Here is a 27,011-nt window from a genome sequence, read left to right as displayed (position 1 = left end):
AGGCCACATGAAAGCAGCAGCTGAATACTTCAATGGTCTGAGTTAACGAGACAATAAAAACTGCTGCCCAAGGCAATCATGCACATGATAAAACCTAAGTAAGGTGATACTTTTAGTATCTTATTTGAAAAAATGTTTAATTTGTTCTTCCATGTATCCAGGGAGAAATCAGCAGACCCATTAGCTTAAACTGTATCTGAAATTGCCTAAAAATAAATTCACTTAAGAGTGCAGCTGATTAACTCCACGCAATGTTCTGCAGATGCAACAGATTCCAGCTAGACCCCTTCTTATTACCCAGGGTAACATCCTGCAGAACTGAGGCACCTCACAGGCACGCCAGACAACGGGATAACTTGGAAATACAAACGGCTCTGCACAGTCAGCTAAGTCTTAGCACTGTGAGGCCTAGCAGAATCACTTTCTTTATCCTCACATTTTCTCAGCGTGTATGGCTTTGTCAGCCTTTTCTCGGCTGGATCTGAGCCAGCTGAGTGCATCTTCATTCAAGCCAATGACATCTTCCAGAAACTGGAGCACTGAGAAGTGAAGAGATTGCAAATGGCTCTGTGCTTGGCAAACAATGGAGGCAGATCTGCTTCATCCTCAGCATCATCAGTGCTGCTCACATGCCTTTGTGTCACCCTTCATAACAAGGTCCTTCACCATCCACACACCTCAAGTTCCTTTCCTCCTCCTCCCTGGCAGATAAAAACAAGTCCTCAACCAGGTTAGTTGCTGGAGAGACAGAATGAGTTCCTTAGCTTTCTGGAGTCAAGTTCAATTCCTTTTCTTATCATTCTTTCAGGGCCTGCTGATCTTGTCAATATTATCTGACAAAGAAAACGTTAGAATTACTCTAGTACTTAGTAGTAAAACACTCAATGGTCCTCGGAAAGCTCAAAATCATCTCAGTCTATTGATGCAAGAGAACATACAGCAATTTACAAAACAAAACTACTGAGCAAAATCAAGTGGACTTACATTTCTTCCAGGTTTTTTTCTGGCAAAACAAAACAAAGCCTCTTACTTCTAGGCAGTGGAAGTATGAGATTCTCAAGTGACATAAACTTCACCATTAATTCATGTTACATTATAAAGTACTACCAGTACATACAGATTTTGGAAGGAAGAAGACAACAGCAGATTGTTTACAATGTTTCTAGAAATCTAAAGCACGGATTTATTTAAAATACACTGTAATATGATTGCTCCTTCTTGTATAAGAATTATTATACTGCTAACATCAATACCAAATTGAATTATTAACATGATAAAACAAACTTAGTGAATGGAAAGTTCTGTCACAACACTGCATTTTAGGCTCAACACTATATTTATAAACTCTCCCCTAACATACTGGAAGTGCCAAATCTATGCTTGACACACAATTCATACAGCACTGCTCAGAAGGGAGTGAAATCAGGCAGAACTGGGAATGTAGGCGTGCAAACGCAATCTGAAGAAATGTCTGTGGGCAAGTGCCATTCTGGTTGTGTAACCAGAGGCCCAGAGCTCACACCAAGAAGCAATTATATTCTCTATTGCAGCGGCAATGATCTGATTAATTTCATCCAGTTGACAGATGTCACTAGTGATTTTTATTAGCAAATTGGCCCTATTGAATCTGCAGACATGACATTAATGCTATTTAGGAGCTGTGCCATGTCAAAAGAACATGATTCACGCTTGACCTAAGTTTGTAAAAGTCATCCATATTAATATGTCAAGGAGGAAGACTGCTGAATGCAGTATGCCCTTCAAAATGCTATTCCAGGAAGAATCAGTCACAATACAAGTTTTTACTCATTATTCACTACTGCAACTGCCTATCCTGCATGAACTCCATAGGCTAACAGCAATGACAGAACTAAAAGAGAAAGTAGGACTGGAATATCCAGCAAGAAATCACCCAGAAGGTAGGCCTAGAATATCTATATGTTAGTTTCAAAGGCTAAAAAGTGTTTTTATGCAGAGCTGCTCTGCACATTTTTTTCAGCCAGAGTACTTTTAGTTTCTGCAAAGATATAAATAACAAACATGATAAACAAACTGTTTTTTAAAAAGAATTCATCTTTCCATTATTCAGCTCTGCATAAATGATGCATCACTTCTGAATTAATGTACCATATAGCCATAAAAGCATGGATGCTTCTATTCAGAAGTTGAATATTTAGAAAAACGAAACAATAAAGGCATGTTGAATCTGACTCTTCCAGTCTAAGATGCTTACATATTTAAAATTTGGGCCAATATCAGCTCTCCCTGATGACCCTCTTTGGTAGCAGCACAGGTCAGGAAATCTGCTTCAAATTTTGTTGCCTACAATGTGCCACATAGAACTAGTTTTACAGCTTATTCTCCACAGCTCACAATTGAATGCAGTGGAAATGATGAATGAAAATGGAGCTCTGAGACCTGAAGCTTGCTTTATTAGCATGACAGATAGACCACCCTATCACAGCGTACACATATTCCCAGCACCTTACCAATTAGGTTAAACACAGCTCTGGAGAGAGCATTTCATGGGTGAGAGACTACTGTTTACTTTATGATTCTTCACCTTTCAGTCTCTGTGCTATGGCTGCTACTACAGTAGCTAATTAGTATTAATTGAGATAGTCTTTTATGACACATTTGGCCAATGTGAGAAAGCATTCTCATATTACCAGTTCATTTCACAGAACTCATTCAGTCTGAATTAGTGCAAGGGTAGTGAACAGAGCGGAAAAGATCTATACCATGCTGCTAATTCAATGAGCTCTTAGTAGCACAATTTCAATACATTAGCTCAAATACGGTTTTGTTTTTTTCCCCAATAGCTTAAATCTATTTCATATTTTTTAATTTTAGTAATCTTCAGTGCTGAGTTGTGAAGCTAATTATATTCTCTACAGTATCACAGAAAAGTATTTGACCTCTCAATAATAAATATTTATGTAAATTCAACATATTATAAAATCAAATTCTCAATAAACAACAAAAACACAACACAAATCTTGCAGTTTAATATTTCAGAAGAAAAGATTTTTGTTAGAGGACTTGTGCAGCTATGCTATATGAAATTATACACTGGATTGCTTTTTATCACTTCACAATGCAGGATGGATACAGAACATTTTCCTTACATATTCTCTCAGCTTCTTCAATATGAAGATCTCAAAAGAAGTTGTATTAAATATGATATTAAAATAGATATATATCACATAAAACTTACAGAGATCTTTAAATATACTTCTGAGCAATATAAAAACATTAGACAAATAATAAAGAAACCCTAAGAAAGCACAAATATCTATAACTTCAAGGCATCAAAATTGTCAATTCATGTTGTCAAAAAAAAAAAAAAAGAAAAAGAAAAAGGCTTCCCAATACATTCAGATGTGGCAAATCAACTCCCTGCAGTAAGTCCATATTTTAAGCGTGTATAAAGGCAACATTTGTTCTGTATACAAAATATCAATCAATAAAAATGAGTAAAACTACATCCATAAAACATCCTCTTTTGCAATCTGTTCCTCTTGGTCTTGAATACTGTGTGACACCTAAATGTTACTGCTCCTGACTCTCATAAGCCTCTGCTAGAGGTATCTCGGTTCCACCTAGAGCTCCTAGACTTCCTGCCAGCTCAGCCAGCTTTAATTATTTCCCCCATACATTTGTTCTTCTTCCAGCCCTGATGCCTGGAAGTACTTTCTGAAGCATGCTTTCAGCCTTGGCAGGCCACCGCTAGTCCCCGTACTGCACTGAGCACTAAGACCCATGGAGATTGCTGCCTGGTGGATAAGGTTGCTCCACACACAGCTCTCCTCGTTCCTGCTCCTTGGTTTCCATACATTCATGTGCTACAGCAAGGTACTGTGCTGGCAAACAAGGGACAATGGGGAAGCAGAAGAGAGGCAGGGCTGCACAGGCTGGAAATGAACTCTGAGATCATCAGGTCCAACCATCAACCCATCATCACTTTTCCCACTAGACCATGTCACACAGTACCACCAGAGATGGTGACTCTATCGCTTCCCTGGGAAGTCTGCTCCAGTGCTCAAACACTACTTCTGAGAAGAATTTTTTCCTAAGTCAGTCTAAACCTCCCCTGAAATGCTCTTGACTGAGTTCATCATCTTCTCCTCTTTACTATTAGCTCTACACTCCTCTCAGGAGCCTCTGCCTGGAAATGCTTTGACATAGGGACACAGTGTTTGTTCTGCTCATCACGCACACAGCACAAGAGGTTCACTGGTGTGCTCCCTGTAAGCAGCAGCTTGAGCTCTTGCTAGATTACTACATGAGGTAGCAACTGGGAAGACACTTTCATTCCTTGATAAAGTTATTATGTAATTAGTTCAAGTCAGTCAGAATTTTTAACTTGAGTGGAAGTAAATCATGTACGTTAACAATGTCAAGGTGTTCTCATTATCAATTTCAGAAAGTGTCCAATATTTGAGAAACTTTGTATGATAAGGAGGATGGTTACTTTATTATATGCTCATTGGTGCAATATTTAGAGAGAAAGGCATTCTTAATCAAAGTTGGTGAAGGTCTGAGAACAGAACATACAGAAGGACTTTTAGCTTATGTAATGAGCCACTTCTCCATATTTATATCCCTTTTCCAAATAGCAGAATCTTATGTTCGTATTTATCAATGCTGTGAAAACCACAGCTTTTATTTATGTGATAAACAGAGACTGTCTTTCAAATTATGCTTTCACATTGTCAATCTAGAACAAGAATTGTAACAGATCTACACTTAAATCTCAAGAAAGTTTATTTTCTGCTACTGTTATTTCACTGTAGAAGTTAAAATCTCTTTGATTTGATTACATGTAGACACAAGACAGATGTCTACAGACTGTTCTGGGTGGATGGCTTTGAAACCACAACTGTGGAACAGTGTGCAAAAAAGACCCAGAACAAAGACAGATATTGCCTTTGCACTACTGCTTCCTCTGCTTACTCTGCACAGAAACCAGAGCCAAATTTCCTCTCCAGTTTGTGCCTCAAGAAGTTTTACTTGGGTGATCACATCCTGACTCAAAAAGAAACTCACAGCTGGTGTTCTTGCTTCATGTTTTCATTTGTAAAGAGGTTACCAGTCTTCCAAAGCAGCACATTTTAGCTCTGCAAAGAGTACCAACTACTACTTAAGAGGTCAGCTAGTGCCAAATAGTTTGGCTGAATTCTTTCCTGAGCTCAAGTTCCATTTAAAAAAAAATAAAACAAGGAAAAGAAAGTTATTAAAAAGCACCCGTTTATTATAAACTATCGTCATTTGCAAGGTTCTACAGCAGATGGAGACACTATTTGGGCACCGCAGTGATAAACTGCAGAACTAATGTTCTAACTCGATTATAAAATGATGTGAGTTGTACAAGGAAATAGAATTCTTGGATTGAAATGTGAATTCAGTGAGGCTAATGTACTTTCTCACTGTAAGTGCAGATCTACTGGGACAAGAAGCAGGTGGGAGAAACAGGCAAGTTGCATCCCAATCTCCTTGCATAAGGACCGCAATACACACATGCATGTCCTGCCAGGAAGGCAGGGAGCCATTAGGTTGTTCCTGTTGCAAGTATAACTCCATACCCATATCTGAATCACATAAATCTCTGACACAACAGCTTTATGTAAGTGAAAGCCAATTTCTCCCTTACTCCATATAGTCTCCCAAATAGCATCTTGCAGAAGTGATGGGTCAGGTTCTACTCAAAGTTTTGATGAAGCAAACTCAGAGTAAACTTTACAAACACTAAGAGCTAGTGCAGATTCACACCTTTACCATGGGATCAAAACTGAATGTAGCAGTGCTACATAGCAGTGTAGCAATGTACATTATCCCATCCCTGGAGGCATTCAAGGCCAGGCTGGATGTGGCTCTGGGCAGCCTGGTCTAGTTGTCGGTGACCCTGCCTTTGGCAGGGGGGTTGAAACTAGATGATCATTGTGGTCCTTTGTAACAGAGGCCATTCCATGATTCTATGATTCTGTGATTATATTTGTGCTGTACATTAAAAAATACGAATATATACATTATTGTATCTGTCCCTAATTTTTGTGAAGCTCACTTTTTAAAATTGTCTGTGTTTCCAAATTCTGCATGGCTAAGTGAAAGACATTTAATCTAATTTGATAACCAGATTTATAGGCATTGCTAATTTGAAGAGAGTAAAAGCTAATTTCCCTGCAGGATGTGGAACAGCACTAACTGCCCTCTCTTTCCCAGAACAAGAGTAGTACGTAAATATCTTCTGCACTTGAAAAACTCTGAAATGAATCGGCATTAAGAAACACTGATAACTGGACTGTGTGTGATAACATGTGTGCAATCTCTGAAACCGGTATGGTTGTTTCCAAACTTTGGTAACCTCTGTGAGGATTTCCAGTCAGTACAACTGACAGATTGCCAGCAATAGCATTTACCATGAAATTTTACATCTCTGATTAAGACAGTCTGTCCTAACATATATGTATAATCATTCTCAGACAGTAAAATTAGAAATACAAGTTGGAATTGGGAATAAGGAACACTGTAAGATACTTGAGCCTTGCAAAGCAACTGATTTATCTCCTGTCACTGTTGGTAGTATGAAAACAAAGGGGGTCAGCATTCAAACATCAGAAGAAAGCCAACTATTTACTTCAACACATGGTCACAGTGACTGAATTTGAATTTCAGTCGAGTAGTTCTGGTTACTTGAACAGAATTTGTATTTCAATCAAAAACTGAGAGCACAGCTGAGGTGGAGGACAGACACTTGGTTTTCAAAGAAGTGAACTGAAGTTTTTGATTTGAACAGATATTTTGGTCGGGTTCTGATAAGAAACATGGTGGCAAATTGTTTCACTCCGCTTGCACCAATTAAACAAAGTCTTCTGAAAGAAAATTTTAACCCATACTGAAAAGAAGAGAAATATTCTCTATGGAATTGATCCAGTCTGAAAGTGTTACTGCGCTGTTGAAAGCAGTGGGATTAAAACTGTGTTATGGTATAATCAGACCAAGAAGGCTCCCTTAACAACTGGGTTGTCAAGTGAAGAAGGTTCTGCCCCAAAATTCACAGGAAAAAAGAGACAGGTAAGTACTCTCACAAGCCTGAAGATATGTAGCAGTCATTATACACTATAGAAGTTTACATAAAGAAAGTGCAATTCTCGATCCGTTCTCTGCAGTGTATTTAAAGCTGGTCTAAATAAATAAATAAATAAATAAATAAACACATAAATAAATAAATAAATAAAAAGAAGAAGAAAAAGAAAAGAAAAAGAAAACACCACTACAATTCCTTCTCTCTCCTGAAAACTGAAAAGTAACTTAAAATGAGTGGGAGCAGTTTTTCTACTCTCCGATTCTCTACATCCTTACATCCTACCAAAGCACAAGCTCTGACAGGGAATACAAGGAATTAACAGGAAATATGTTAACTCCCTTCTTGCCACTAATTCAGAATCTCAAGGCACTTCCCTGAGTGGCACCTGCATTTGGAGCAGCTTGTTTCAAGCAATGAATTCCAATCACATTTTAACTGAAGACTCAGTTTTTATTAACAAATGTGAATGTAATGAAAGAGGAAATTATTTTAAATCCTTAATCATTGTCTATTACCTTTATCGGTGCTCCAAGAATGTGCTGCGTTGTAAGGGACTTCAGTTTATTTAATTTTCTCTTCATGCATGCAAAACAGCAGCTTTCCCATTACACCAATGTCTCCAGTGTTAGCAGAACTCCTTAGTTGCCAACACTTTTCCAAATGTGAGCTTTTCCCACCAGGATGGGATCACAGTCTAAGTAGCTGTTCTTCATAAATCTCTCCAGCAGGATCATTGCTGATGTCACATGCAAATTAAAAGTGCTTCTAAACAATACTACTTGATGCAAATTTTGCTAGATTCAAACTGATATAAATAACAATTCATACACTGGGGTTTCACACAAATAACATTAGACTGATATTCATTGGAATACTGTCTGGAGTATTCTCTCATCTTTTCTACACCAGTAGAAAAGAAGCTCAGAGAGACAGATCCTTCTGCCATAGCCTGAACGTGCCTCCCCAAATCCAAAAAAAATTGCAAAGAATTCCCAAAGCAACCTCCTCTTATCCTCCAAAAAACCAACAAAACCCTCTTCATAAGCACTATGTCTACTATGGATGTTATAGCAAACGTAAGTTTGTTTTGCCCAAAGATCTAATATCAGCCTAGGGAGGGAAATCATGTTTCATATTTTACTGCAGTCAGCCTGCCAACAGCTGCTCAAGTAGAATTACTCCGACAGCAAATCCTACATGTGTGCTATCACCTGGTGGCACTGTTACACAATCTTCTAAACTTCTGTTTTTGGTGTTTGGCTACTGGGAAGTGGAAGAGTGCTGGTGTTACCCTGAAGGTCACCCAGGGCCTCTGCAGGAAGACTGAGGATGGAGAAGGCCAATTGCCTCCAACATTTGTTTTCACTTTGGACTTTAAAACGCAGCCCCCCCCCTACCCCTCACTCTCTAATCCCTCCACCCCCTCCAGGATAGTCATGTTGCTAACTTGACATCTGGAGAAGAACACACATCTACATCACATCTCAGGGCAGGCATTGGTATAAATAATAGCAACTTGCACAGGCATTTCATGTTTCTGATTCTTCTGCGTTAAGCAACAAGCTAGAAAGGTAATTAAAGACTTAGGAGGTTTCAGTGGATAAGTATCAGCAGAAAGCTGCAGTATCATCACAGACAATTTTAAGGGAATTGTTTTCAGGTGAAGACTGACGATCATTGAGCAGATGGATATAATCTGGAATATAATCTCAGAGTACAAGAATCACTGCAAATCTCACAATCTGTCCTGTAAATTGAAATAATACTTCCCCACTATTAATTTGTATGTTTCACTTAAAGCCAACATACAAACACACCAAAACAACACAATGAACACCTCTTATTTTCCAGCACACAGAGGCAGTATATTAATTTACAGTTTGCTTAATATTGGCTTAATATAAAAATACAACTGACAGGAACAGCCTCTGCAGAATGAGAAAAACACTGGGTGATTTTATTAGCAGGACAGTGGATCATCAAATGAGATAGGGCTTTTCTTTATAAATTTCATCATTAGTTAGAGCTAGATGGTTCCCCTCCAACCCAAGGCAGTACATGATTCTATGATTTGCAGCATGTTTTTCTTACCAGTGTAGAAAAAAATGTTTTTGTGCACTGAAGAAGAAATTGGAAACTATCAACAAGAAAATGAATTTTCTGTCTCAATCTGATTGTATTTATAGCAGTGAAATAGAGAACGAGACTGGACATCTAAAAGACCACCAAATGCGGGAATTCTGTCCAGTGAATACTGAGACGTTGAACTGAATCCAAACCACCTTGATTAGTGGAGTTTTTCTGGAGAAATTGTTTTCTGGCAGATTAGCTACAATCAAATGTAATAAGGACACACTATTCGTAAAAATGCACTAGAAAGACTATTTTTTCAGGACAACATGTCATGGGAAAACGTAATCATCATCTATTTCAAGAGACAGCAGTGGGGTATGAAGTGAGCCCTTCTCATATTTTCTATCTTAACTCTCCTTGTGAGGAGCTGCAATACCATCTTTAATCCTTAAAGAGAAATGAAGTATGTGTAAAAAGGTCAAACTTCTTGTTTTACCTGGCTTGGTCTGCTTTATTGAAACCTTTCCTAATAAGAAATAAGCTTTGTTTTTACAACTGTTACCATACCTTTTTCTACATGATATGTTCAGAATGTATGTATTTAGTCTTAAGAAAACAAACAAACAAACAAACAAAAAACTAGAACACAATGAATCAGTAGAGGTATAGGTCAACATCAGCCAGACTGAGAAAGTTGTTCTACTTTATATAAAAACAATCAAATCAAACAGCTGTAGATTGTGCAGTGGCAATCCAACTGGGATTCACCTCCGTCTACTAGAGCAGAGTCTGGGTCACATCACTAGATTGTTGTTTGCAAACCCAGAGCTGACAGTGGTGGCAATCAGTTTTTTTCTCAGGATTCACCCTGGTGCCAGTTTCTCTCTGAGATTAGCTACAGATAACAGTTAACTTCAGCAGCAAGATATGAATGGCTTGACTTGAGACCAATCAGTGCCTCATGTTTTACTAGAACAAAACTCCCTTTTCTCAAATAAGAAAAAATCAATTTATAGAATGAACTTAAGACAATCCCTCAAACACTATATAATTGTCTTAGTACAAAAAAAATAAGCGCTCCCCAGGAAAGTAGTCATGGCACCAAGTAAACCTGAGTTCAAGAAGCATTTGGGCAATGTTTTCAGAAACGTACTTTGAAACTTGTGTGATCTTTTGTGGAGCCAGAAGATGGACTCTTGGACTCTTGGATAGGTAGTATATGGCCTAGATTCCTTCTATGGCCCATGTGGGTCCCTTCCAATTCAGGATATTCTATGATTCTATTCGTTTAGTACCCTTAAATGGTATGTTTTCAAAAATAGGATGTATTTTCTCTCAGGCCTACTCAGAGAAGAAACAATCGTATCTTGGGAAACCACTGAACAACCAGCCTCAGCACTGTCTTACATACAAATGAAAAGTGAATATAATTTAAACTGCAGGTAGATTGCAAAAGCATCTAATTACATACCCAAGTGGTCACATGTGTTGTTAAGCAAATATTCAGTTAAGGCGGCTGAGAAACTGCACATCAGCAACGCTTTCAACAAATCATCCTTGTCACATTTCCCTTGGCATAGGAAAGACACAGTCATTCGATCTTCTGCAAATTAATACGAAAATCTCTCAAGTGTAATAATTACTGAGATTCATCAGAAATATAGTAGGCTGCTGCTACAATTTAGTTTTCATGAACATATCTGGCTAATTAGTATCTAAATTTATAAAAGATTCCTTTCATTGTTGAATACTTTATGCTTGTAAGGTCTTCGCACACTCCTATATGCATACTAATGCACTGAAATTGAGGAACACTCAGCAGTACAATAATTCCATAATAAAATCCAACTGTTCTTTATAGTCCTAGATAAAAATCAAGCTTTGGCAACAACATTCAGTTCCCATGGAATACTGGGGGTGGGAAAAGCATAAAAACAAGCCAGTTTCTTAAAAACCAGAAGGAACTTCAGAACAATCTGCCCTGGAGATGAACCTGAATAGCTCTGTCTGCTGTAAACAGCATCTCATTCTGATTTATCTAGTAATCTGAAGAAAGAGCTTGAAGCAAGAAAAGGGCAAAAATCAGTTGGAAAAAGAAAAAAAAGAAAAATCCCAGCTGAGGAAGGAGCTTTTCAAACAGCTTTTCTGAAACGTTGTATGCATTGGGACATCTTTATGTTCAGATCCCAGGAAGATTCATCTTCATACTCACATGGACATTGTGAGGAAGGCAACTCACTGGCTCTTCCCTCTCAATGTTAGCGTCAGAGGGAAGTCATCTCCAAACTGTGATTTACTGGAGCATCTGTGACTTGGTCCACCCCCAATGTCTTTTTTTTTTCCCTCCAATCCTCCAGTTCTTTTTATGGATAAAAAAATACTTGAGGAAACAAATAACAAAGTTGCCAAGACACGTGACATTATCAATAAACTTGCCTGATCACTACCAGTGATCACTATTATATCACTATTATAGTGATCATAATATTGACAAGAAAAACAGAAATGATCCCTAAAACAGAAATACTCTTGCACTAGCTGATCTTCTATGATATTTTAGGACAAGGAATTTGAAGCACTCCTATTTTCTTTATTATTACTAGTATTATTATTTGCAATTGGGAATCTGAAAAACGAGTAATTTGATCCACTGTTTGACTCGCTCTATGAGAAAGATATTTTTTCTATCAACTCTGAATTTCTTGTATTTCAGCTCAGGACCACTGTCTTCCATCTTCCAGCCACACATCACAAAGAGCAGACTACCAGTCATCTTCTTGGTAGCCTTGTGGCAGGCAGTGGCAGGCTGCTGTAAGGTCCTCCTGAATCAGTCTGTTCTCCAGCTCCCTTCTTCACAGGGCAATTGCTCCAGGTCTCGACCATCTCTATAGTTACCGTCTTTTGAGTTTTTTCAGCCCATCAGATAGTCTAACCACCCAAGGAATAGTACCACATGGATGACGACTATGACAAAACAAGGTATTTGCCAAAGTAACAGTAGGTACCATCTACTGTGTCTCCCATCACCTGCAAATCCCATCATTTCATCCCAGAGGGCAATGAGGTTTGACAAGCATGATTTCCCTATAGTAAATGCATACTGGATAGTCCAAATCACCTTCACAGAATCACAGACTTATAGAATGGCGTGGGTTGGAAGGGACTATGTAGTTCCATACCCCCTGCTGTGGGCAAAGTTTCTACACACTAGGTTGGCCAGGGCCCCATACAATCTGGCCTTGAACACCTCTAGGAATGGAGCATTCACAGCTTCTCTGTGCAAACCATTCTAGCGCCTCACCACCCTCTAAGTAAAGAATTTCCTCCTTAATTCCAATCTAAATTTCCCCTCTTTTAGTTTAAAACAATTCCTCCTTGTCCTATCACTACCTGCTCTTTGAAAAAGACAGTCTTGTCCTTGTTTATATGTTCCCTTCAAGTACTGGAAAGCTGCAATGAGATCCCCCTGGAGCCTTCTCTTCTCCAAACTGAACAACCATAGAATGGCCTGGGTTGAAAAGCACCTCAAAGATCATCTAGTTTCAACCCCCCTTCTATGTGCAGGGTCACCAACCACCAGACCAGGCTGCCCAGAGCCACATCCAGCCTGACCTTGAATGCCCCAGGGATGGGGCATCCAACAACCTCTCTGGGCAACCTGCTCCAGTGTCACCACCCTCTGAGAGAAAAACTTCCTCCTAATATCTAACCTAAACCTCCCCTGTCTTAGTTTAAACAATTCCCCCTTGTCCTATCACTATCAGCCCATGCAAACAAGCCCACCTCCTTCAGTCTTTCTTCATAGGAGTGGTGCTCCATCCCTATGAGTATCTTCTTAGTCCTCCTCTGGACCCACTCCAACAGCTCCACATCCTTCTTGTGCTGGAGGACCCCCGGTCTGCATGCAGTACTACAGATAGGGCCTCACAAGGGCAGAGTAGAAGAGGACAGTCACCTCCCTCACTCCGCTGGTCACACTTATTTTGATATAGCCCAGGATACAGTTGGCTTTCTGGGCTGCAAGCATACACTGCTGGCCTATGTCCAGTTTTTATCCATCAGAATCCCCAAGTCCTTCTTTGCAGGGCTACTCTCAATGAGTTCCTATCTATACACATATTTGGAATTGATTCAACCCAAGTGCAACACCTGCATTGGAGCCTACTGAACCCCATTAGGTTTACAGCGGACCACTTTTTAAGCTTGTCCAATCTTCTCTTTTATCTGTTCAGAAGTAGCTTCAAACTGGGAAATGGTTTTAAGTTGAGGAAGGGAAGATTTAGGTTGGATGTCAGGGGTTCTTTACTATGAGAGTGGTGAAGTGCTGGAACAGGCTGCCCAGAAGGGTGTGGATGCCCCATCCCTGGAAGTGTTCAAGGTCAGGTTGGATGGAGCTCTGGGCAGCCTGGTCTAGTATTAAACGGGGAGGATGGTGGCCCTGCATGTGGCAGGGGGTTGGAGATTAATGACCCTTGAGGTCCCTTCCAATCCCGGCCATTCTGTGCAACTGGACCTGACCCATGACATTCCTAGGAATTAAAAGTGAGTCTGAACAGCCTATAGTTCTCTTGAAAATTCTTACTGCCATTTTCAAAAAGGGGTGCAATGTGCAATATCTGGCTTTCTCCCATCATCATGGACCTCCCATGAAACCCATGACCTATCGAAGATGATAGAGAGCAGCCTGCCAGTGACCTCAGCCAGCTCCTTCAGCATCCTTTGCACGAATCCCATTAACTTCTATGGATCAAGATTTTCCTCAAGAGATCTCTGACTCAGACCTCTCCCACTAGCAGTAATTACTGTCTTCCCTGAACTTTGTCTATGGGCTCAAAAGCCTAAGTCTTATCTGCATCTACTATCCCTAAATTACCCAGTTATTTCAGCAGTCAGTCCACATTTTTCTTGTTCATTCTTTTACTGCTAGAAGAATGACTCCACTATTTCACAATACCCAAAAGACTGGTCCTCAAAGCATATTTGTGGTATCAGAAATCAAGGTCTTTCTTCATTTTTCCTTTATACAAAAGACCTCAAATGAGAGAGAGACTGAAGATGATTCACTCTGTATGAGGCCAGAGCTTACAAGTCTGATCAGTCTTTCAGTCTTCTTCTCCCCCAGAGATTCAAATTTCAATATACAAAGAGGATGTAGTACTGGTTGATCTTGCAAGTTGTGTAGATTCTTCTATAAAACAATAAAAGATAGCACATCTCCCTGATGTTAAGCAGGGAAATTATGGAATCTTGAAATACGTCTTGTTCAAAATGACTTAGCAGATGATATGATAGCAATCTATATGATTAAAAACAAAAACAGGATGCTAAGAAAGAAGACATGCTAAGATGAAAGGACATTAATGAGCATCACTCTTCTGGTGGATGCTGTCTCCATAGCTCAGAACTCATTCATATTCAAAGATACACAGATTAAAGGACAAAAGAAGGATACAGTATTAAAAACTGTCTTTTAATGGCTCCAAATTTTAAATTAAAACAAAAAAGAGAGAAAACACAAAGATGTGAACAAATGCTTCCTTGCTCATCCAGAGCAGCTAGTGATCTGAATCGCTAATACATTTTTTCATGAAAGGTGAATGAGTAAAAGCTTTGCGTAGTTACTGTTGCTATGAAAGTCACTTTCCTTATTAGCCACATGTTGCACAAGTATTTCCCTTTCCTTATCACTCACAAACAAGTAATGAAGTGTTAGAAAAATGGCCTCTTCTCCTAAAACTTTCTGAGACTGTATTTAAAAGAAAGCAGTCAGAATGATGCTCCTCAAAAAGCAGAAAGTGTTCAGTAAAGAATTTGCAAGCACACTGAACGGGACAGTGTCAGACTATGCAAATGTGTGTGAACTGTGTCTGGATCCTTTGAGAGAAAGCTGGAAGCTTCACCTCCCATCTGTCCTCTATAAGGAAGAGGACACAGCCCAAATTTGCAGCATCTACTGCACCAAACTCCACCACTTATCTCATAAATCCTAACATATCTACCTATGTGTAATGCTTTGCCAGTATTAGCAACAAAGAAGAAAGGAAACTGTGTGAATAGGAGGAAAAATCACATTTGGAGGCTGATTCAGGAAGAAATCATATTTAATTCTGCAGAAGAGAATACATTCAACTTCTAAACCATAAGAAGAATCCTTCAAAGATATGTTTGGAAATGGAAGTATTCTTAGCAGCTAAACCTACCTACGGTAAATACATGAATTACTATTATCACACCAAATAAAAGGAAAAGGTATTTCTAGAAACTCTTAAATAAGATCTCTAAGAGTTGAAATGAATTTTAGCAAAAAAGAAACATTCACAAACTGTACCCTTCAAAGAAGGCTTATGTTTATTTTTGAGAAAAAGGCAAGAGGAAGCCTCCAAATTTAGTTTTTATGCAGTGACTGCAATAGCACAGAATACCGTGAGATAAACCTCAATGAGATTCTCAGCTGGGTTGAAAGGAAATGTGTATTTTCAAGTGCAGCAATTTTCTCCTTCAGTCCTGAATTCAATAGCATATTTATTGTGATGTCTCATCAATGGTCTAAGGCTCTCCAACACGACTAGGCTTCATGAGTGATGATGGAGCTCCACCATAGAAAATAAATGACATATGAAATCACCACTCTAACTGAAGTTACTTCAGGCACATCATGTGTAACAAACAATCTTGTATCAGCAGATAGTGTGACACAGTGTAAACTTAGTGGTTAATGCTATAAATATGGATAAATTCACACGATCTGTTTGCTCTGACATATTTTAAGGCAAATAAAAATGTTATTGAAGCAGCTTGGAATGCATGTAAACACAAAGAAAGTGAAAGTACTTCACATGTAATCAAAATGATATTTATTTATGCTTCCAAATCATCATAGGTGCCATGACTTAAATGGACTCAATCCAAAGTATATAGCAGAAGAGCATGACTTACTAACTGTACTCATTAAATACAAGTAGCTGATCAGTTCTCGTCTAGCTTCCCCCTTTCACAACAGGAAGAACTGACTATTACTTACTTATTAGTTGAAAAAGATTTTGGTTTAGGTTCCCCCATAAAATTTTCCCTATTATGGACTCTACCACACTATAAACTCCCAATTATATTGTTATTTTAGCATTAATAACAAACGTGATAATTCATAACTTATAGGCAATGAAATTCTTTTGAAGATCCATCTTCTTTTAAAAATAACACATTCTGAACTATCAAATTACTAGCAGTGATTAAACTAATCCCTACTAAAATTGAAGAGACCACCTTCTGAAACACGAGAACAAGAGCCCAGAAGAAATTCTTACCTTTTCTTATTTAGCATTTGGCATTAGCTAGTATTGATCTGTTTGGGAAATTCAGTCAATTAACATCTCTTTATTAAGATTTGGTTATCATAAAAGCTTAATTTCTCTTCCACGCCAATCTTATGTCAACATAGTTCTGCTGCTCTCAAAAGATAGCGTGTAGACATTCAAGAAATAAATACATGTATGTATGGCAGTGCAGAGCAGTAGTATTGTTACAGCAAACTAGCAGAATATATTTTTTTCATTAATATTTCTGGTGATCTCATTTGCAAAATGAGGCTGTTTTTTTCAAGTAGAACATGAAATAAATTTTTAAAAATGAGCAACTGGAGCAAAAGAGAACCTTGGCAATGAGTATTTTGCAAGTACCTGCATGAAGTATATTATATGCATAAATACATATGTATTCATTCTGTCTGAACTATTGTCTGTAACTGTAGCAGCAATACCTTCTATTGGAAATAAAGACTATGCCAGCAAAAGATGCCTCCTGATATAGTTGGTAGTTGTTTACTACATGAAATAAAGTGTGCTAGCAGAAGTTTATTTATCAATATTTGCATTAAAGCTTTTAGAAGATATTAGAATATTCTGGAAAAAAAAAAAAGCTCCCCCCAAACCCAACTACTGTTTTGCTCTACTGTTTCTTTTGACCTGTTCCTGGTACTAGGAAAATATTTTTATGCAACCATTATATTTTTAAATATTTACTCTCTACCAGCCTTGCCATTTTATTTTAATAGCCAAAAGAAATAAAAGCAGGCCTTTTTACACCTCCAAGACCAGAGTTACTAAATAGACAGACAACACTATGCACCACAACTTCCATGGCTAAATGGGAACCAGAGAATGCACAAGAAGTGTATATTTTTACAGTATAATAACATTAGATATAAAAATAACTTTAATAAGCTGTTAAACAGAAATCCTGAGGCAACACATCATGAAGAGACCTCCAGTAGAGTCCTATAATCAACACAGATGTGATGCTGCACCCATACTAACTGCAAACCAGCACAGAAGAGTTAGCTGTAGCCTGGATGGAGCACTAGGCTGGTACAGTCTTACTGCTTCAATATGAGCTACCCACAAAACACTCCATTGTATAATATTCCAGCCCAGTTCTTGGAGTCCTCAAGACCCAGATATCTTCTCTTCCTCTTTCGGGGGAGGTGCTCATCAATAAGCACTTCAGAAATAAGTGGCCTGAATTTTTAAGTGCCTGAGGCATCTAAAAAGTCTAATTTTAGGTTTTTATTTTTAAGTGTCTTGGGTGATGTTTCTAGAGTTCTGAGAAACTTTATCCAGCCCACCATGCAGACTGTTCTTCCCACACTTACTCTATTAATCTAGGAGTTCCCACTCAATTTCTTCACACCAGTTCAGCAGCAAAGCTGCAGGACCCCTTCTGCCTGCTGAGCCTGCCATATGGAAGAGTTATTTCTCCCCCTCACTGACTCTCCATTCTCTGTTTCACTTCATCTGAACACACAACTTGTTCCCTGTTGCCTTTTCCTCTCAGTCCCTCCCTCTCTTACCTATTTTCTCCCCATTTCTTAGAAGTGCAACTGCACTCACTAAGTTTGGGAAGCACTTGAAATGCAGCCTGTGGGAAAGATGAAACGCAGAATCAGTACTTTGTGATTAGCTCTCTAAAGTAGGAACGGTGCTGATAAAATTTTAAAAATCTCTCTGAATTGCCAGGATATTCCTTCCTCAATACACATTCTACTTTGAGAGATGCAAAGGAAATACGTGTTTGCATAAAGTGACATAAATACACACAAAAAGAAATACAAAGAAAATGAAATCCAACTCTGATGGTACAGAGAATTTAGGAACATGACCTGACAGCTCATAGAGCTGAGAGCATACACAAGCTGCTACAATACCTTCTGCAAAGCATGAGCGTGCAAGGTAAATGTCCACATGTCTTTGGGTCTTTGGGTAGTGTAAGATTTACATAAAGACCTCAGAAGTGCTTTCTGCATATGCAGATCCAAAAAATTATTTTCTTAAATAATGCTGATTTTACTCATTCCATAACTTGGTAAAGTAAGACTGGCTACACATTTCTTTATATATAAATTTGGTATTACATACAATGGGCAGCCATTAATAAATCGGACTAGCCCTGTTATAACAAGCAATGTGATGCTGCTAATTTAAACTTTAAAACATAAAACCTGTATACACATACATGTTTAAATAAGGATGCTAAACTTTAATTATCCAAATTATCGTATATCTGTAAAGCACTCTGAAGATCATCATAATTACTGAAAACAAACTTAATGAAAAACGAAGAGTGTAACGCAACATACAACAAGCATTACTTTACTCAAGCTCCGTTAGTCACCATCATAAACAGTCGTTTGCCAATTGGGTTTAGAGCTTAACTTAAAGTACACTGAAGTTGATGGAAGCTTCAGGAAGATAAGTTTCATTTCTATTGCATTATAAAATCTGTAAAGTTAGTATCAGAAAAACTCATCCAGTACAGTAAACATATTCATCTGATAACGGTATTGTGCTTTCCAAGAGGAAACCTTTCATTTTCACAACATTCAGGAACACGTGTAATTATATGTTTATGAAGGTACAGAGGAAACCATCTTTCTTCAATCAGCCTGCCAGGAAAATCCAAACATTACGCAGTGTGAAGTAACAGTGGCTCTACTGACTCACTGTGACCCCAAATCTCATATAGAAGACAATAACTAGATAAAACCAATACATGTCTCATAATGGGTCAGTCCAGTTAGAACACTTGCCTGCTACTCAAATGATGCTATTTAAGAAAAACATATAAGCTTAGCCCCTTTCTATGGTCTTTTCCTTTTCATAGAATCACGGAATCGCAAGGATTGAAAAGAATCATCATTATCCAAGGCTGTCCCTACCCTTCATTCTCTAAACCAGTCCTTCCTTGTTTGTAATAACAAGGTCCAGCAGCACGGCTCTCCTTGTTGGCTATCTATCACCACCTGCATCAAAAAGTTATCTTACATGCACTGCAGGAACCTCCTGAACTGGCAGTGTGCCAGGTAGTGTTGTTTTTCCAGGAGATGGTGGTTGACATCCTCCATGAGAACCAGTGCACACAATATTGTGGCTACGTTCAGCTGTCTGTAGGCACAGGAACTCACCAACTTCCTCCTCCTGATCAGACAGCCCGTAGTAAACACCCGCAGTGGCATCACCCATATTGGCCTGCTTCTTAATTCTCACCCACAAGCTCTCCACTGATTCACCATTCATCCCTAGGCAGGGCTTGACACATCCCAGTGGTTCTCTCACATAAAGAGCAACTCCACCACCTTGCCTTGCTGGTCTGTCTTTCCTGAAAAGTACATTTTATATTTCCCAATGGTCTACAACTGTTGCTCATAAATGTTAGCACCTCTTTACGGACAAGTTGCCTGTTGAATGCTGCTTGTGGACATGCTCCATGTTCCAGCATTGTAACAGGGTATGCATAAAGGCCATGGAGTATTCATCCCTGGAGATTTTCAGGAGATTTTCAGGACAAAACAGAGCATGGGTTGTCCTGATCCAGCATTGGCTGAAGTTCTACTTCCAACAGGAAATCAGAGTATCTAACCCTCAGAGGTCTGTTCTAACAAACATTTCCGTAAGTCTGTCAAATGAAGTGTTGCACAATGTTCAAATCAGTGCTTTCATTCATATGCTCTGATTTAGTTGATGACAGAAGGACATTTAATTATGATCAACTTTCCAATAATGTTATTAGGTTAGGTTAAGAACTCATTCTCATAACACAGTTATCATTATTACTCAAGCAAAAATCTCCCTCATCCCATTCCCTGATTTAGGCATGAAACAGTCTTGGTATATTTTTTATATTCCTTTCAGATTATTTGGAGGAATGAGAAATAAACAATCATGGAGCTGTGCTTCTTCACACATCTCAAGTAAAAATTCAGTCAAGTGTATTGATTGAATTAAGCTTTCTCAGAAAACACATCCTATGCTAAAGGACAAAGGATTAAATTTTAGGGTGCTTTTCTCACACATGATGGGACAAAGTCTCCTTTAAAGAAGGATTATACAAATAGAGATTTTTGAAGTATAATTTTGGAATCTCATGGTCACAATCCTATGAACCCACCAATGCCTTCATTTTGCCTCTTCTTAATTTATTTTAGGAGCAAATAGTTGAAACTTCTATGAGTTTTTGGAAGGCAGTTGTGCAGCACATTTTAAATGCAGTTTTGTTCTTTAAAAACAATTTCAAGCATTCAGATGTAAAACAAATGAAAAAATGTTTAAGACAATACATTCTTCTTTACTTTTTTAGACAATTCAAAGGTGTGCAAAGAGCCTCATTTTATACTGCAATAATTCAACAGTCAGGAAACCTAACTTCTTTTTTTTAAATCTGCTGAGTTGTAGCTCTTTAAAGCACACCATTAACATCCACTCCTCTTGTCCGTACAATTCTCTTAGCACATCTGCCTCTCAGAAGCATTAATGAGCCAGGCACAAGCACTGCAAGGCCACTCTCCATGCAGTTTAAATCAAGTGAGAAGCTAAATATTACCAAAGGAATCAGTCAAGCCCAGTCCTGAAAGGATTTTTGTGAAAGCACCTGCAGGAATACCTAAGATGATGTTAAACCTAAGGTGATGTTTCAGATACTGAAATCTCAGAAGAATATCCAGAAATCAAAATTATTCGGAAAAAGATATCCATAACCTGCCTGATTAATCCTGGCTGCATGGCCTAGAAACAGTTCAAGCTCACCACGTCTTTTGCAAACTGGAAATTCTTTCCAACCAGGAGTCTTCTAAATCATTTCTGCCTAAATTCTAACACAAACAGTTGTCAAAAGCAGTAACAGCCTTCCTGTATCCTTCCTCCCCAAATCGCTTCTATGCTTCCTTCAATAATTGTTCTTCAGGAAAAGAACACTGAAGAAAGAATTCTTATAAACAGCACAAGATAAATAAAGCAGGTTAATTCTTAAGGGTAATTCGACACCAGCATGAAGACAGGACATCTTATTGCTCATGGTGGGCAGCTGTAATCTTAACAGACAAACGCAACTAACTGAAAGAAATAAAACACAAGTCAACAGGAAAATCTTGCAATTTTAATGAGTATACTTGAATGAAAACTCACCAATGGTGTAATATCTCTTCAATTCACTCCTCCGTGGATTGCGCTTCTGGGTATTGGCGGTGTTTTTCTGTTCCTCCTCAGAAGTCGTTTTGGTGGCGAGCAAAGGTTTACTGGGCTGAAGAGCAGGAGCTTCAGCTGCCACTGGGTTGCATCCTGGCCCACTAATATCCACCGACTGGGACTTTTTCTTTAATCTAAAGATAATTCATGGCAGTGAGGTATTATTAATCCTTGCTCTATAGCTAGATCAAGTAATCCTTTTTTATATTTTAGATAGAATAACGCCAATGTATTCATTACATAGAATTCATGCATGCCCCAGCAGAACACAGAAAATCAGCAGTGGTAAATTAGGCCTTGTAGTAATTTCCCCTTTTAGCTCCTGCTAAATCAGCTGCAGCACTTGAATCTCATCCTACTGCGGCTCACATGTAGCTACAAACGACAAACTGTCCTCAGATCAGCCCACCAAGCTGCCTGAAGGATCAGACCATAATCCGTTTCAGAGAAGAGGAGCTGCTACAGTTAACCTATCATTAAATTTACCTGGCTTTAATTTCACAAACAAGGGGAATATAAAGAAATTAAATTATTTGCACAAAGTTGCTGAACACCTCAAGAAAAAGGAACTGACTATATACTTATTATATGAAGGCTATATACTTATTTCACTGACTCATTGGTCAATTTGGCATTCCATCATGGTGCTGAGGCAATTAAAAAGTATCTGAAATTCATTACCGCTTGAAAATTGTGAAGGTTTAAAAGATGACTTTGCGGAAGAAAATCACTAGATTTTGAGAAATAATGCTCTGCCTCTGACCCACACTTCCACTGTGATTTCCATATATTACAATCTTACTTTCGTGTTGTGCAAAAACGTCGTGTACAGAGAATCTATGAAGTCTTTATTATCTCCATAACTTCAAACCAAGACAAGCAAGACCTAAAGATTAGTGTGTGTACCTATGTCCTGCTGTCTGAAGGGCAGACAAATTAATATAGCTGTGTATTACAGAATAGAGCTACTTAACAAAGTAACTGATGCACTGTGGGGAATACCAGATTGGTACAAACATACTGTGCCTGTTCTTCTGGAATCATAAAGAAAGGGATAACACCTGTCATCTAAGCAGTAAAAATGCCACGTGGCCTTTTTCAGGTGACAAGATTAATAAAGGACTGGGTAGAAATGCTTATAGAAAATTAACGTGCAAAAAGAAAGTTATCGACTTTGAAGACAGGTTCAAGAAAGGACATGACTTTATAGCAATGTCTTAACAAAAACAAGTCAAACTAAAATGCATCTTCTTTCAGCTTACCAGTACTATATATTGAAACAGCTATCATGGGTGTCAAATAATTCAGAAGAACACTGCAGCCTTTGAAATGCATCTTCACTGGACTGCAATGTCTTGCAATGAGAGCCTAAGTACTGGTTATGTTTTGAAGCCAGAAAAACTAATTCTTTGTAATCCTGACCCTTTTCCAGCACCCTGCTTTATTACTGGCCTCATGTTGTGCTTGTTTTTCTTTCATATATTAAAGCTGCACTGGCTGTAACAAGGTTTAGGTTTTGGGTTTTTTTCTTCTACTGCACGTATTCCATAAGTAGCCTCCAACTAAGTTTTTAACAGCGGGCAGCTGAAGTCTCTCAGTTTCGCTTGGTGTGGTTCAAAATGACCCTGCTGCAGCCAGACAGCAGAGGGAACAGCAAAAAGTGTTTCAAAGTCAACACTGCATGAACAGGACTTGGACGACGGTGAGGGCAAAGATCTAACTTGTATGAGAGCTGAACTAGAAGGGCCAAAACTTTATTTTTCTGTAGTGATCTTTAAACTATATGAATTCTAGGGGATTAAAAAAAAATGTGCAAAAAATGAAAGAAAATCCATGGCCTTTCAGAGGGATGAAATCCTGAGGTGGTCACTGCCACTGCCACCTGGCCATTGTTGGCTTCTATGAGATACGGCAGTGGCAGTGGTATTTAACATGAATGTTAAAACAGACAGGCACTTTCACACACCAAATGGGTATGAAGGCCAAATTACTGACAATTAATGAAGACAGCTCATCCTGGCTGAAGTTCAAGCAGGGTTATAGGAGGAATTCCTCAGCTGCTACTGACTGGGTCTGGAGATGCAGTGTTTATCTGGAACACAGCTTAGCAGCACCTCATTTTTATATAGCCCTGTCAAAAACACATATTTCACACATCTATTTGTGTAATTCAATTGCACTATTGCTAATAGCCCATTAAAAACCCATTTGCTCCATTTATGTTGCCTCTTCCCTAGAACAGCTGCCAAGTACTGCAGTAATGCAGCCATCAGAGCCCTGCTGTGCAGCCACCCCAGTGCCCCACCTACCAGGCAGCAGCACAAATCCGCATCTGCCCCTCAGCACCCTGCTGCTCCTGCAGTGATCTGCCCATTAGGCAGTCCAGAAGGAATGTGCATCTCTGAGCTGTGTGATACATGTCTGTACTTACATAATGACAAGTTCTAGAACTTCGACCGCATTTCTCTTTTAACTCCTCTCCATACAACTGCAAAGTTCTCTAGCACATCCTACAGAGAGCCTAACAGATGGCTTCAGCTCTAGCAGCGGGTCACTGGGAGGGGGTTTGTTACATTTCCCTCAAAAGTTGGGTGGTCGAGCACTCACCATGGACTCTGGGTGGTCAGTGCATATGGAAAGTCATGAAATCTGAGGTGAGCCAGTTTACTGGGAAGTCTGTTATGGGCTTGAATAGCATTAGGATTTTGAATCCCATCAGGATTTTTATTTTTTTTATTTTTTTTTATTTTTTTATTTTGTGAAGCACCATGGAAAAACTAAGGCATTATTACCTAAATAGAACTTGAAAGCTGCTAAAGCAAACATGGCTGGCAGTCTTCTCCAGATGGAAAAAGAAAAAATTAAAAACCATTTAAACCACGTATGGTGGAAACAAACCAGAATACAAAGCATCCCAGGGGCTGGGAAAATGTACAATTTGATCTTCGTGAATTTCTAAGTAAAAATCCCTTACTGTGACAAAGATTTGGAGGAAAGCTGAACTCATCCTTATCTATTGAATATAAAACAGTCCCTGAGCCACTTGTGACAATTCCAGAGATTTTACCACACAGTTACTAGGAGAAACAAAATCATTCATTTGAAGATTAATGCTTATTCTTCTTGTGGTATTACTGAACATCCAAAAATCTTCGTTAGGGATTTGATTTCCTTCTAGAAAGAAATGTGATTTAATCCAATGTCAAAGCCAGGATGTATCTGATTCTGGAAAACAAACTTCTTTCTGTTTTCAATAAAGCACTGCAAAGACTTGTTCACTCATGTAGGGGAGACCAGTTACTTCATTTCCCTCTTATCCTCTCAAGCCTCCACAGAAACCTGCCCTTGCACTTGGCCAGCACTTTGGGAAAGCCATTGCAATTGCAATGCATCAAGTGAAGGACTTGTGGCTGTTCCAGCTCCTCCAGCCTGGATCCATGTTCTGCGTGAGGCTCCTTCTGCACACTTGCAGCAAAGGCAATGCCATGTAGGTCTACTGGACATTTTTTTGTTTAATGCTCTCTAATAGCACCTGCAGCTCTGGCCATGTACTCACAAAGAGAAGATAGCAGAATTAGAATGACACAGATCAAAACAGAGAAACCCAACAGTGGTGGTGACAAACAGGCAGCTGCAGGATGCAAGGAGCAGGATGGGACCTCCACAGCCATCAGCAATGGGGTACAACAGCAGGAAACAATTTTTCACCATTTTCAAGCAGGAGACAGAGGAAGCACCAAAGGAAAGCAAGCAGCAGGTTTGAAATCAACAAAAGGTTGTACTTCCTTGAGCTGCATAGAACTGCACAACTGAAATTATTGTGCAGGCCGGAGTATCACTCAGTACTAAAAGGAATTCCACATATAAGGGAGAAACATCCATCAGGGGTTATCAAAATTGCATGCATATACACAAAAACAACCCTTCTGCTGGGCAATTCCTTGAACCGAGGAAGGCAGAGGGGTTTCACAGCCGTTCAGTGCATGCTCTGCCTCTGACATCACCCACGTGCCACACTTCTATACGTGCTACACCAGAGCACCATACACTTGCAATCCAAATCTGAATTGGTCATTATGAAGAGGGAAACAAAACCAAACAACAAAGAACAGGTAGAAAAACGCCCGCCAGTAAACAAGGAAAAAAACAGACTTTCAGAATGTTACTTTGGGAATCAACCATGCAGTTTTCTGATAACGCAAGTAGTTTATGAGATCATTCAATGGCAGAATATAAAAAGACCTTCACACAGGTGGTGTTAGGAAAGGATTAGGAATTAATTCACATTTATATAGAGCAAAGAGCAATTCCACGTGGTAAGCATTTATCAGCAACGCGACATCAAGCTGAGCCTCAGGAAAGCAAACAGTGGGGGAACCACAGTTTTATGCCAAGAATGAGCTTGTACAGCAAGCACTACAACACTCTTTTTCATTCCTTTACACACACTATCAAATATTACCGTGCAAATTAAAGACACAAGAGCTGTCAATGGTCAGAACACCAGAAAGCAAAGCAAACCCACCCATGCTCCACTGCCCAGTCATTGTGAGGGACACAGTTGCAGCACATGCAGGAAAACAGCCATCACACATCATTCTGTGGGTGGCAAGGGAAATGGTGAAAAACACCTAAACTATCGAAAAACTGGGTTTGTTGTGTCTGGAATAGGCAGCCCAACCCTCCTTAACAAAGCTCGCACCTAATGTGTTCAGCGGAACACCAGAGAGTAAAGACTTAGAGAAATGGACACAAACCTTGTGATTATTCCTGGGAGCATGACAGCACTGCTACAGGTAAACCCTTGGAGGATCATTTACAGAAGACATATAGATTGGTTGCTGCCAGGTTACATCCATTAACTCCAAGCGGGAGAATCCAGAATCCGCTTGTGGTTCAAGTGGGACAAGGCATTCTCACTGCCTGGGAGAGAAGATTAGTGAGTCCGCTGGCAAAGGATTCAATGCGTTCTACACACCACAAATGGGCCTGGTGACATGCATTCACAGGAGGATGAGGTATGGCAGCAGTGTGGAGGGCAGTGATGGTGATGATGATGGGGAGGAAGACGGCAGCAATCATGCTACACACATAATATCTCAGATAGTCATAGTGCATACAGTTCATTATTTTTCTCTTGAGTTAGGTTTTGTAATGATTACGAGCTCAAGATCATATGGCTTCACCATGACTGCATAATATGTTACAGTTGCTTCACATGGTGGAAATAATAACTCTCAGCAGCTAGAGCGTGTGTTTTGTCAGGTATGAAAATTTCTTGATCTTTTCTTTTAGGGTTTTGAGAAAAGTGGGTTGCTATTTGCTGACAGTTATCTTAA

At 39.1% G+C, this 27,011-nt stretch overlaps 1 protein-coding gene across 6 annotated transcripts in view; it reads right to left on the bottom strand.

The window, feature by feature from the left end:
• Positions 1 to 27,011, bottom strand: part of OXR1 (oxidation resistance 1) — a 247,470-nt gene that overhangs the window by 104,389 nt on the left and 116,070 nt on the right. For 2 of the 6 annotated variants that reach the window (XM_085221566.1, XM_085221562.1), the window contains exons 3-4: positions 26,430 to 26,595; positions 21,613 to 21,806 (exon numbers count right to left, since the gene is read on the bottom strand). The exons of 1 other annotated variant lie outside the window; for it this stretch is intronic. In XM_085221566.1, the coding sequence (XP_085077692.1) occupies positions 21,613 to 21,806; positions 26,430 to 26,488 (253 nt within the window). In that variant the 5' untranslated portion in view covers positions 26,489 to 26,595. The remainder of the gene's footprint in view (positions 1 to 21,612; positions 21,807 to 26,429; positions 26,596 to 27,011) is intronic. 3 more of the 6 variants (XM_085221565.1, XM_085221569.1, XM_085221564.1) reach the window with 2 other exon arrangements.

This window comes from Meleagris gallopavo, chromosome 3 (assembly GCF_905368555.1).
Source record: "Meleagris gallopavo chromosome 3, MGAL_WU_HG_1.1, whole genome shotgun sequence".
NCBI lineage: Eukaryota > Metazoa > Chordata > Aves > Galliformes > Phasianidae > Meleagris > Meleagris gallopavo.
The sequence above is the reverse complement of the archived record's forward strand: the minus strand, read 5'-3'. Positions and strand labels throughout refer to the sequence as shown.